The sequence below is a fragment of the Lutjanus erythropterus genome, chromosome 3 (genome assembly GCF_056507025.1).
Source record: "Lutjanus erythropterus isolate fLutEry1 chromosome 3, fLutEry1.hap2, whole genome shotgun sequence".
NCBI lineage: Eukaryota > Metazoa > Chordata > Actinopteri > Lutjaniformes > Lutjanidae > Lutjanus > Lutjanus erythropterus.
Window position 1 is genome coordinate 17,672,225 of NC_139319.1, and position 14,193 is coordinate 17,686,417.

General features: G+C 41.2%; 1 protein-coding gene across 1 annotated transcript in view; it reads right to left on the reverse strand.

Annotated features, from left to right (window-relative positions):
* gstcd (glutathione S-transferase, C-terminal domain containing) overlaps positions 1-13,938 on the reverse strand; it is an 80,336-nt gene extending 66,398 nt beyond the window's left edge. The window contains exons 1-3 of the mRNA XM_084715241.1: positions 13,121-13,938; positions 8,002-8,460; positions 5,075-5,344 (exon numbers count right to left, since the gene is read on the reverse strand). Coding sequence (XP_084571367.1) covers positions 5,075-5,344; positions 8,002-8,460; positions 13,121-13,537 — 1,146 coding nt within the window. The 5' untranslated portion in view covers positions 13,538-13,938. The remainder of the gene's footprint in view (positions 1-5,074; positions 5,345-8,001; positions 8,461-13,120) is intronic.
* Positions 13,939-14,193: the final 255 nt, after the last annotated feature.

Below are 14,193 nucleotides of genomic sequence, written 5' to 3' on the forward strand. Positions count from 1 at the left end.
ATAACTGCTGCTGGCCAGTCAATAGAGAGGACATTAAACATATATAACGGATGTCTTCTATAATGGATGCCTAAGTCTCATTCTGGCAAAACAAGATGTCAAATAAACCCCTGAACAAAGGGACAAGTGGCCGCACTGTACTACAAAACATGAAAAATTAATATTTGTGTTGCTGGTATCACATTCTCACAGTGCATCGGCTGTATTCAGAGGTTGTATTAAGGTAAAAGGAAACTCGGTTGTCCAAAGAGCCCCTGCTGCAAGACAATAACATTCAAGCTGGAAAAGAAAACTCATAAATGGCAAGTAATGACCAAAGCCTTAGGGCCAGGGACAGACAGGAGGCAGAAGCACGCCACAAGTTCATTTCTTTGTGCCACTCAATAAGCAATTCTGCTCCTCTGCTGTTTTCTAATCACGTGCAGAGCTGATCATTAAAATAACCTCGTGAATTTAAAACTTGGATAAAAAGCAGCCCGTTGGCTTGTATGATGGTCTGCGAGGAGGGGCTTCCCTCCTGCCTGCGTCCTCTCTGCTCATCACTCTCCCTCTCTGTTTAGACACAGCTGACAAATATGTGGAATAAGTATGTAATTAAAAACGACAACCATAAACAGCAGTGATACTGTTTCTGAAAAATGTAGAGGATGGGCAGATTTTCGTCATTCGGGGTGGGGGGAACCGGGGGAACTGGAACTCCAGGAGAACAGCAGTGGGGGAAGGAGACAAATTAAGTTGGAAAGAATGAGATGCATATTTCATTATTAGTAGTTCATATAATGCTGATCTATCTTTAAAAGTTTATTTTTTAATTAGTTATTTGATGCTATAAAAAGGAGTCTCATGGCATGATTGACAGCTGAGTTCTGCTTGCACTTGAGCCAGACGGCCGTGCGGACGGGAACTCGAAAGCACGGCTTCAATGCTGATCACCACTGCGCAGACTACAGCTCCAAATGACGTCACCAGCGCAAGATGGCAGTACTGACACTGACAGTTGGCTGACGGGCTACTTTGGCTTCAAACTTGTACAGTGAAAGAAAGTCTTGGTGTCCATCAATGGTCTATCTTATAAATTATGTCAGTGATTCAGCCTAGTTAGTAACCGGCCGTATAGATGGTTAGTTTCAACTCATAAGTTTCCACAGGGACACACACAGACTCTCAGTAATCCCGGTTTCTGGAACACCAGCTTTCTTGTGAGCCCTATTCATCCAACAGAAAATCCAAGATTTCCCTTAATTTGATTCAGCTGCTCCTGTTAACTCACTGATTCACCCCTTCTGGATCACCCACACATTTTACAGCCTTCATACGCTGAACTTATCCAATATTAGCAACTGCATATAAAGGCCTGTCAATCAGTTCGTGAGCGATAACAGGCAGGTTTTAGTTCTGGATCTGTAATTTTAGCGGTGGGACTACCCTTTTGTTTACATTTGGATCACGGGTTGTGCCTCCACAGCTCATTGCACAGGCAGTTTGACTGGCATGCATCGATGTGTGTTAACTGAAGTGAGAAAGAGGGAGAGTTTATGAGCCATTTATATTGTTGGTTGTGTAGCGAGATGAGCCTGGTGCCGCTGGTTAGCAGCAGTGAAGGATCGCGTGTCATCGTGTCAGATGGCAGAGCTCTCTGTCTCTATGTGCTTGCCCTGGGACACACAGTCATATATGAGGACATATGCACACACACGCACACATATATACACACAGGCACCTTGGCCAAAACAACACAACAGCTGCAGTGCAGACATGATGGTGGCGACACGCAGCCATCCTTGTAATCCCTCCAGGCAAAGAGAGAATGGTGGCCATTGTGTGTGTGTCTCTTTGTGTGCGCTCACATTCCTCTCAGTTTTAATGTCTGATTTCAACCTGCCATGAAAACTGTCATTTGAGCACATCTGTGCCTAACTGAATTTCATCCGGCAACATTTCACATTTAAAGCACATCCCACCCTGACCACCCAGCTCAGTCGGCCTCATCCAGACTCACTTTTACCACTTCCTCTGTTCCCGTCGCTTAAAATCACATTGTTATAGACACTTAGCCAGCAGGAAATCACAGAATATCTCTGCTGAGAGAGCAGTGCAACAAGGCCAAGAAAACAGTCTGAAGGCTCAGTACTAAGAGGTTAGTCAGGGCCGAGGAGAGGAGACGGTCTCCTTTTAAAACAGCTGGGCCTGCTTATCTCCTGCTGGAAAGTTTTTGCAGGGGCAATACTTGGTGTGCTATAGAGCTAAGAAAGCTATAAATGTGCGCGACTATGTGTGTGTCTTGACAATGCATCCTGAGGGAACTGGGTTTTTAGAGCATGGACGCATTATGCGAGTATTGTGTGCAGCCTTGTCTCTTTACACTAACATTTTCAGCCATTACTATAAACTACTTAGTCTGGCTATAAAACTTGGTTTTGTTTTGGACTGGATTCATTGCTTTTATTGCACCTGAAGTGAGGATAAGCTGAATGTGCATTGTCTGCACTATTGCAAGAGGCAACGAGATCCCCTGAGAATACTGAATTGGGCATTTTTATAATGCACTGACGGCAGGACAATATTAAGCTTATAGACGTTATTCTTTTCAGAAAGTTCACTTAAAGGAACAATATGTAAGACCCTAGTGTTCATAAAGAGCGCTGCAGTCCACACAGCAAGTTGGAGTCATATATGTTATATTCAAGGAGAAATCTGTAATAAATTTACTGTAATAAATCATAAAAAAAGAGATCATTATATGTCATCAGAGAACAAGAAAACATGTTAACCTCCTCTAACGCCAACACAACAGTCACAGTGTCCTCCTTTGACATGTCTATTCTGGCCCATAACTTACGTTACTGTTTGCCCGTTTCACGTTAATTAGAGTTTTAATTACTGCTGAATTTTTGCAGAATGAGTAAGTGTCTGTTTATGAATTGTAAGAAATAATTAATGTTTTAGAAGGAGTAGATGTTTGTAACGGTTAAATTGAGCAATATGTTAATGGAGCCTGGCAGGCAGTGACAGATAATCGACAATTATAAACAGCTGATCAACTAACAGTGTAGAACTTATTGTTACTTGCTATTGTCAAAGTAAAATGTTGCGCTCATCTTGTGCTATGTAGGCTCAGTGTCCCTGCAACTTTGCAAGCAACTTGCCTGAGCTTCAAGTCTAAAGAGGAGGGGGGGGGGGGGGGCAACTCATTTCAACCATAGGTCCTATGTTAAGCAGGATTTCAACCTATTAAATATACTTTTTATGGTTCCAACTTGCTTTCTGGACATGCAATTGTTACATCTTGCTCCTTTACATAAGAGAACATACTGGCTGTAGCTTTGTTGTCAGAGAAGCCAGTATTTCAACTTTTCCTTAATCTCTGATGACATATCATGGTCATTTTATGATTTAGTATTGTGTATATATTACATATTTCTCATTTTAAGGCCTCTTAGTTTGCCCAAACTGCCAAACATAGTCATACAAACCACCTCTGTGAAAAGAAAATCGTGTGCACAGACCAGCCTCCTAAAAACTTTAAACAGCCCACTTAAAATGTTAATTCTGTGACTGAAAGCACTTCATGTTTAAGCACTGGCAGAAAGAGGAAAAATTCAACGATTGAGAAAGTCTCCCAGAAGCCAAAACATTAACTTAAAGCTACACTCTTGGAGGCACAATCAGCAGAAAATGGGTGCATGAAATTACAGGGATAATAGTTAACAACCAGTTGGAGACTGACAAACTCCCTATCTGTGCTGTGAAGGGACACTGGCACACAGCTCCTTAAACCTACAGTCTGTATGTGTGTGTTAAAGCTAACACTTGGAGTAGGGATGTGGGTGATTAGTCGACACAAGTATTAAATGTTACCATGCTTGTTAAGCGGCATCAGAAATACCAGCCACTTTAACTATTTATTAATATTTTATTAATATACAACAGAGGCATGTGAACATTAACCAGCGAGGAAAGCAGGTTTGAATGATTGTAAAAAAAAAAAAAATCATTTAAATTCAGGGTTAGGTCTAAAAATCTGCAATAAATGATCTCTCCTCTGAAATGCCGGGGCTGTGTCCACTCCGCTGTCTTCTACAGACGTTTGAGCCACCTGAACCAGGGGACAGTGACCTATCAGCTTGTTCTAGAATCAAATAATTCTTCTCAGTCTGCAAAACTACGTTGTTACTTCCTTCAGTGTCGGTTGTTGGAAGTGAAGTGAACCGTAACTACTAAGATTTGGAATGAGTCACTAAAGTTACCGTTGTGATGGACTGTTGGGGAAGGGTGGGCTGCTGAGTGCTGGGATGCACTAACAACAAGGTTTAAAAAACTGCTCAACCAAAAGAAAAAAAAAGTCTGTAAGATGACAAAAGTGGAAACAAAAGTGGAAGAATCTGTGGGACCCTGACACACCTCACCTTATTTATTGTCCAAACAAACTGTAGAGATTGAGGCCAAATAACCTATGAAGGGCCTGCTTTTGATCTATGTTAAGTTAGATGATGATCTTACCTGGTAATTCATTCAAATTGTTGTAAATATAAGTATTTCTCTTCTAGCCATTGAGTGGGAAGCAAAGTAAGGAGATGGAACGGTGAGATTTACAGTATTTACAATATTGAGTTTGTCAGTATAACTTTTCCTCCTGGTATATGGTGTTAAAATAGTCCTTTGACATGCTGAAAGCTAATGTTTTTAGCTAGCTACAGTCACTTTCCTAGCGTTTCAGCACTTGGTTGCATGTTGTGGTACAAATTACCCCCCAGGACGCAGGACACGTTGTGCTCTGTCTCTAACCAGAGACAAATCGTACCAACAGTTTAACGGTCTAACTCGACAATTCAGAACTACACAGTTCTCAGTTTTTTCACATTTTCACCAACTATTTTATAACATGCATAATGTGTTTAGATGAAAAACTCTCTGACTGTAACCGTTTTCTGAGAGTTTTCTTACTTTTAGACGAGTCTGAATTAAACTTTCTGTCTAACCGACAGAGAAACCAGTCACTAGAGACATCTGTAGCTTGGAGCACACAGAGAGGTAAAGCATGAGGAGAAATAAGTAGAGAAATGTAATAATTTACTTTCAGTTTAGTCATTGTGGGTCTGGGGCCACCAATGAAGGGAGGCTGTGTGGTCGTCTCCTGGCCTTCTTCTTGCTCCAGTAGACTAGTTGGTATTTCCTCTGATGATGGCGCCGGGACGGTGGACACAGGAACTTGGGGGTTAGAAAGAGCCATCTCGCAGGCCTCTGCTGCCCGAAGAACCCCAGGTACCTCCTGAACACGGCTGTACCAGCGCAGCAGGTGGGGGAGCTGATGAAGAGTGCACGCAGCATGGGTTTGGAGGGAACTCTATAAAAAGATAATGAAAAGAATGAAAGAGAAAAGACAAAAAACAAGGAGATATTGATTAAGTGACTCATCTGGCATGTCATCTCCACTAGAGCGAGATGTCAGGTTGGTGGACGGACAGACACGAGGGAAAAAACATCAAAACAGAAGCAGCGGCGGCAGGTGGGGAGGGTAAAGACACAAACACAGACATGATCAGAGGAGTGACGTCCCCATGTGTGACTGTGTGGAAGACAGAAGAAAGAGAGACGGACGCAGACATAGAGGGAGAAGAGGCCAATCTCTGCAGTACGACAAGTGGGTGGAGTGGGAAGGATCCGTCGTAGCTGCATGTGTCGCGGACAGTGATGGCCGTTAAGAGGAGACACGCTAGGCTGAGTGTGAAACTGGAAACCACTGGAGCACAGCTGACTACTAAAAGCCTCATTGTGAGAACTTCAGTTCATTCCCACAGTCAAGGAATAGTTGGAGGCGGCTGAAGGGTGAAATGGAGGTTGAGACCCACTTCGCTGCCTGACAGTGCAGCATTCCTGATCAATAACAATATACTATTCATCTAAATAGCCGTGGTACTCCCAACTGCTGCAACTTTAACTGCTCCTAAAAACTGTACTTGTAAAATATGCAATCATTATATGTCATGAATATTCAGAAAATGTTCGGAAGCTTTTGAAGTCGTGCAGATTTTTTTTTTTTTTTTTTAGAAAGTTAAGAGTTTTCAGGTCAACATAACAACCCACCGATTCTTGATCTGTTGCAAAGAGAAGAACATTTCCAAAGTGAAGTCATTGAAATGCATTTCAACCTGCTGCATTTGAATAGAAACCCTCCCATACACTGTTATCACTCTTTGCCAGGTGGCTCCAGACCACCTTTGAGAGCAAAAACCTGTGCCAAGTCTGATGCAGCCAGTCTTCTTAACTCAAGTTTCTGCCTGGGTGGATCTGAAAGGAGCTGGGTGTACTGCCGGCTCACCCTGACCGGAGTGTCAAAACTGTAAGTCATGCATAATTTGACAGGTCATCATAATAAAGACATTAAAAACCCCAGTAAATCCACGTAAGAGGGGAAAGTGGAGCCCTGCGGCCTAAATGGAGCCACCTGTATTAATGTTGAGACACAAAGCTGTGCATGACTACTTGATTGCTCAGAGAACAATAATGAGTATTTTCTTTACAGTAAATCTTGTAAAGCTCACAGTGTGTCATTGCATTGGAAGTTTAAGACTTGTACAAGAAATATAGGCACCGATACTCAAATCAAACACAGTTTTGATCATCAGAAGTGAGGTTTTATGAAGTGCTTATAAGTGTATTACCATACTAGAGGGTGGTGGGCGCACACACACAGTTTGGAGAAGCAGCAGAAATACCAGTGCGGAAGTTAAGCAATGTTTTGCTGTGGACAGGGTTAGCAGCTAAATGTATCTAAGCCAGTTAGAAAAAGGACAATCTAAAAAAATATTAATATCAGTTGGAGCGTATGCTATGTTTAGAATAATTTCACCACTTTACTTTGCCACTAGACAGCCTTTTATGAAGGGAAACACAGATATGTGAGCCAAAAATTGCTCTCTTCAAACCAACCAACACTATTTTAGCCAGTTAGAAAAGCCCATCTAAAAAAATAACAATAATAAATAAATAAATGTCTGTTTAAGTGCACACTACATTACTATTAATTTCGTGGCTTTATCTTGGCATCAGACAGCCCTTTCTGACAGGAAATAGCTGTTAAATAAAATGTTGGTTTCTCTCACTCAATAAAACTTCTTTTGCGAAAACAGTCATTTTACTTTGCAGAACATGAGAGTTGCTGGTCTACCGCTGCCACGATCGAATGGTTTGTTTGTATCATTGAGTGACTTCTGTGAATCTGAACCTACACTTGAACTGAAAACAGAAGACGCCCAATAACACAAACAAAAACTGCCTTCATTTTAAAAGAGGACAGCTGAAGATATGAAAGTAAAGGGGGTAGAGAGAAGAAGAAGAATATTATGTGTTGGCCAGGACTTTTCTGCATCAGTATTTAATTTTAAATGATGTTTGGCACAAATGGTGATTTTAAACAAATATTGCACCTCCTTGTTGTGATTTCAATTCATTTTCGATTAATTGCTCAGCCCTAACTATGGCATACACTTCAACTGATCTTTTTTTTCTTTTGTAAGCCTTGCGCTCAGCTCAGGGGGCGGGGTTTGACTGCCTATAATACACTGACAATCTATAAGTACTTCATACAACCCTGCTCCAAAAGATCCAAACTATCCCGTTAAAAAGGCAGTAAATACATTAAGGGGCGGTGGGTTTTGTAGTTTGAGTGGCCCCATCTATACGAGGTGACATCAGTCATGTGTGCTACTGTTTATGTTGAGAGCCAAAGCTTTGCATGGCTACACTTGACTGCTCACGGCATAATAATGGGTATTTTGTTTACAGTAAATCTTTTAAGTTCACAGCGTGTCAATGCATTGAAAGGCTTACAAAGGAAATATATGCATTGATACTAAAATTAAATAAGCATCTGACGTTGACGTGTATTCACAGATCCAAATTAGGTGATAACTTCAGGCAGCAACGGGAGCAGGGTCCTTTTCCACAAGGCTTTATTACTGACAACACTCAGACATAAATCATAAATTCCAAGGCTCTTACCAAGTACTGATAGATGCACGGCAGCAGCACCACATCAGTCAGAGTGAAGTACAGTCCCTCTGCAAACACATGCTCCAGCGGAGGCAGGTCTGTGGTCTTCACTTTCCTGATCTCAGAGCTCTCTCTGGTGGCGGAGGTCGGGACTGAATCCACAGACAGCTTGGCCAGAGCCGCCCTGAGCTCAAGGCCGTCACAGACCTGGGGTGACTGTCCGGGTTCGGACGCAGAGTCTGGGTTCCTTTGGCCTTCAGGGGACTCATTCTTCTTATTCTGCCTCTGCTCTTGGAGCTTCTGTCTCCGTATTTTGTCATCGTTGTGGACTTTGACAGGCTCCGCCAGCCTTCGCTCCAGGGTGAGGATGGAGAGAGGCAGCTGCTGATATTGATTTGTGGGATTTTTGAGGTGCTCTTCGACAGCAGAGGGGATGCCAATTTCACACAGTCTGGTCCATTTGCTCACCTTCGAGTAAAGAGAGAAAAGATTTTAGAGGTCAAATACAGCACTGTCTTGAAAGACGCTGCTTAACTATTTATTATTGTGACATGTTTTATTGATGTCTGTCTCAGTCTTATGCTGCTGACACTGTGAACAAACCCAACTTTAAAAAAAAAAAAACCCATCAACCCCGGTCATGATGTACGGTCAAAATAGAAGTTAACTGAAAACTTTGCCAGACCACCATCCATGGAATCGGTACCAAACTGAGAACCGCTGACAACTTTAACCCACAATCAAATGAACAACAAGCAATGGTAATACTTTATTAAAGCGATCTGTGTTTTCTTAATAATCCTTTGAAGTTGAGAGATATTGAAGGAAAGTATGGACTCAATTAGGGACCTTTAAACTGGGGTAAAAATGCCGTTACTGACATTAAAAGTCACGATCTTCCTCAGCAGGTTCGCTCCGCTGTGCTTTCTTGCACACAGTAAGCTGGGAAAAGGACAGGTATGCGTATATGTCCATTCCAGGGTATTTAAGTTTCAAGCTGGCTTTGGATACTGAGGGGTTGGAGGAGAGGTGGTGGTTTTGAGTCTGGTTTCTTTCTGCTCCAACAGCACAGCTCCTTGGTCTTGGTGATGCTGAGCTCAAGGGAGCTTTCATGAAAAGTCTGGATCAGGTTGGATATTGCCTGATCATATTTGGAGTGTTAGTGCCAGTCAGTTTGCCCACTGGGGCCATGTCATCCACATACTTTTCCCCCTTTAGTCTAACCATAATATGGCCACATCTACAGGCAATATGACCAGATCACATTTGAGGTCAGATACAAATCCTAAAAGCATATTTCAACTATCTGTCTCTGGGCCAGCCAGTGCAGCTGTCCTGGTAACACGGTCTTCTTTTCCTGGGGAACTCAACAATGTAAAAGAGTATTTTATTCTACATTAGACCAACAGACTGATAGAGAATTTGAGCAAATGGTCCTGCAAATACCAGTCATATGTGACTCAGGTTAGCTCAGGAAACTCATAGTTTCCATTACCTAGGTTAAATACTCCTTGACAGAAGGACATCAGGTTACAAACAGTGAGTCACTTTTTGTTACTCTTCTATTTTTCTCGATCGAGCTTCAATAAATGCTTCAGAGTGAGACATCAAGGTCTCATGAAACTTCTTTAGTCATGAATTTCACACTGTGCACTGACTATGAGACTATGTTATACTTGCAATCAATCTGAATTATTTATCTGTGTGGTCTCAATTTTCTCTGCGGTTTGAACCAAATTACAGTCCTTTAAAAAATACTCTGACAAATCTACAGTTGTCTATCAGTTTCATTCAGGAAAAGTATAATAGCATTAAGCCATAATGGGCACTAAATCAGTATGGATGGTATCCTATCACATCTCAGCCACTGTGTTTCTATGAAATTGGGATGTGGAAGGGAATTATGTTCACAATGTGCATATTCTGGATTCACAGCAGTGATACTGTCATTATACTGACTCCTGAGCACATTTGTACCCAGTGAGTAAGTGATGTTGGGTTAAAGTGTAGACACGTCCACCATCTTCTTGATTACCTGCTACCAGACAGACAGACCACAGTTTGTCCAACTGGGCAGTGTTCTGTCTGACATGGTGGCGAGTAGCACAGGAACTCCACAAGGGACTGTGCTGTTTCCCTTCCTTTTCACCTTGCACATCACAGACTTACGCCCCCTGCAGAAGTTTTCTGATGACTCTCGAGTGACTGTGCGTACACGTATAAGTGACAGACAGGAAGAGGAGGAGTCGTACAGAGTGGGCCGGCAGAAATCACCTGCTGCTGAACACGGCCAAGACCAGAAAGAATAGAACAGCTTCACAAACCCTCTGTATTCTGGAAGAGACTGTTGATGAGGTGGAGGACTACAAGTACCTGGATGTCCAAACCAACAACATGCGAACTGGAAGACTACAAGATTGTTCAAAGAGTGCAGCAAGACGTTGGAAATCTTGTAGCCTGCCATGAGAGCAGCATTAGAGCCGGCGACACTACTAGACTCAATACTAGACTGTGCTTAAGAAAGCTGGCTCTGTTAGTGGATGCAAACCAGACACTTCTGAACCTGTGGTGTAGAAGACACTGAAGACACTGTTGTCCATCATGGATAACCCTGACTGCCCTCTGCGGTACATACTGGACAGACTGTGGAACATGTTCTCTAACAGACTGGTTCAGCTTCACTGTCACAAGGACAGATACAGGAAATCTTTCCTGCCCAGTGCACTAACTCTGTATAACACTTCACCACGGTCTGACTGAGGACTCCGCTCTGTTTTGCTTCAGTAACTTTTCTTATGGTTATTTTGTACATAGTACTATCTACCTCATTGCATTATGTATAAAAACTTCCAAATTTGCATGTGTCTAACATACACAATGTAAGTATTTTTATTTGAGTGTATCTCTCTCTCTGTGTTAAAGTATATTCTTCTCTGGTATTTTGTATTGTGCCTTTTTAATAAAATTTTTGTGTGTTATCTTTCTATTGATATATAGTTCTCTCGTCTTATTTTTACATATATTGCTGTATATTTACTGTCTATGTGAAATGCCTGAATACCCTGCTGCTGCTACAGTTTACTACATTTGCAGCTGATGCAATAATAACATTTTAACTTGTTGCTACAAACCGACCAATTATCAACATGGTGGCCGTTATGATGATGAGTTTTTGAGCTGGAATAAAAAAATAGACCTTTTCTATGCAGATGGTGCGCTGATTTTGTGCCAGTATGACTATGCAAAGGTAGTCAAGAAGGTACTTTCTTAAACAAATAACTTTACTGAAGAATATTTTTTAACATGTTAAATGAAGTAACATATATAGTCAACCAACTGCCGAAAGACGCACTAAGAAATAGAATGAATTAAATTTAAAAAATAAAATATATAGCAAAGTAAAACTCAGGACTGTTCAGTATCTGTCAACTGCTGGATATTCCCATACTTTCAGTCAATTAAGGGCAAGTTGTCAAACAGGAAGGAGCTTCTCCACATTTAAACCTGTCAGGATGCTCCCCTTGTCCTCATAAATATTCCTGACTATACTAAATCTAAATCCCAGGCATTGTTTTATGTATTAAATGTTCTGTAAAAAAAAAAAAAAAAAAACATTTCATATCAGTGTATATTGGTAAACAGAGTGCTTAACAAATTTATTAGACCACTGATCATAAAAACGAGAAAACACTAATATTTTAAAAATCTTTCAAAAAAATGTTTAAAATTAAAAATGTTGTATTTGGCAAATAACAAATTGAAACAACTAAATAGTCCTTTTTCACACATAATAACCAAACAACTTAATATCTTGTATGACCTCCTTTGGCCTTGATAACAGCTTGCTTTCATGCTGGGAGTTTTTATGTACTTTTCGACAGTCTCTTTTGTTATTGAGTTCCAAATAGTTTCTAGCTGTTCCCACAGACTTGCTTTAGATGAAACATTTGTGCGATCAATCTTTGAACTTACTAAATCCCAAATTTGTTCAATAGGATTCAAATCCGGACTTCGACTTGGCCAGTCCATCAGTTCCAGCACTCCAGATTTCTTTTTCTTGGTCAAATAGTCTCTGCACAGCTTTGAAGTTTGCTTGGGGTCATTGTCTTGTTGGTATATGAACCCACGACCAATCAGATTCAGTCCAGAAGGGATTCCATGATGCACTAAGATCAGCAGTGGTCTTCCTTCTGTCTCTAGTACTTAAAGTCTTGAGGTGTCTGACATCTGCTTCAGTTAACTTTCATTTCTTGCCTCTTCCTTGGCACATTTTGTAAGTACCAGTCTCGGCAATTGACTCCAAAGCGCACTTGACCACACTGTGAGAACACTTTCCCTGTTTGTCTCAGAGACCATCCAGCATCATGAAGTGCTTTAATGCCAACTCTTTCATTTTCAGTGAGATCTCGACGTTTTAACATTTTGAACAGGAATGAGGAATTTCAAACTGAATTCACCTTTTTATACCCAAGTTTGTGCCGGCTCACTGGGCTTCTCTGAGAGGTCAGAAATTAACCAAGCATAACATTCAACCACTAAAACTAATTTTTTCTGTTCAGGAATGCAAGTAAATAACTAGAATTTGACATCTTAATCAAGAAATAAAAATGTGCTTTACTATTTTTTGTTTTCTTTTGTAAAATAGTACATTTAAAAATTCATGGATAACAATAATAATTATATTTTAGCATTTAAAAAATGATCATTTTGTTTAAAGAGCTTCTGCATACTGGTGTATTAGCCATTAGAGAAACAAAAAATGATTTTGGTATTTACTAATGCTGTTAATTTATGGCAGCTGAGGCATACACCTTACATTGGGTGGTGGTCTAATAAATTAGTTGAGCACTGTATATATGCCAATACCAATATATATCTGGCTGATATATCAGTCACGTTCTACTTATTACTTGTATTAAAAAGTAATGAAAAATAACAGCTGAATCTTTTCATGTTTTCTTGTCATGTCTTTATTTTTGCACCACATTATATTGTTTTTAACAAAAAGTATAATCTCAGCATCAATAAAATCCTACACATACCCATCTGCACTATAGATGTTGCTTAAGTTCTGCCTTCTCAATCCAACAGTGTACTTTGGCCATGTGTGTCCATGCTTGCCACTAACCTCAGCGCAGGCCTTCAGACAGGTCTTCTTGAATCCCAGCAGAGCCAGCACATCATTCCTGGAGGGGTCAGCCTCTAGGGTCTTGTTGATGATATGTCTGAGGACCACAGCCAGCCCTGCCCTGCAGAGCTTGCCAGTCTCGTCCAGGACAGCAGGGAGACGGCAGCCTCTCACCAGCTGAGGCAGATCATCCAGCTGAATGTCAGACACATCCAGGGACTCTGGTACTTTACTCCTCAGTGACTGGGAGCTGCTGGCGGGACTGGTGAGGACCAGAAAAACTTTGAAAGACTTGCACTCGCAGTAGGACAGGAGGAACAGGGCGATGGAGGTGTGTAGAGGAAGATGGGAGTCCTCATTTTGGGAACAAACTTCAAGATAGAGGGAGGGGTGCTGCTTCACTTCTGTGTGTGTCATAGTAAATAGTCCCGTGGAATAAAACAGAGGAGTGCTTAGCTTTGGAAATGTGTTCAGGTGTTTTAAGCAACAGCAACGTTTGAGCTTAAAACAACATTCCAGACCCAGCGGATAAAGTGACACTAATATATACTCACGACAGCTTCAGTAACGCGAACACAGACACCGGCACTTCCAATAAAACCACGCTGTTATGGTGCACGCTTCCTGGCACAGTGCAGCTACTTCTTCTGTCCTTGTGCTAAAGCTAACATAGCTCCACAGCGCCATCAGGTGCCTGCTGTCAAAACTGAATCAGCGCTAATGAAAATAAGTATTAAAACGAAAAATCAATTTGCAGTATTTAAGAAGTATACGCAATACGTGTACCCAATGATTAAATGCAGAGCGCAAAGCTGTGCGATACTCTTGACAAAAAACAAGTCGTGTCTAGAACGGAACGTTTTGATTTGCGAAACTCTCGCGAGATATGTACGCTATCTTTTGCGCACCTCGCAGAAATTTACTATGTTTTAGAACGTGATAACATACGTTTAAAATTCAGATAGGTTTGGGGTCAGTAAACACTTGATTAGCGATAAGAAACGATCATTATTTGTGTTACAATGGTAACTCTCGCGAGATCTTTCGCGGATCTGTGGTTCCCTTCTGAACAA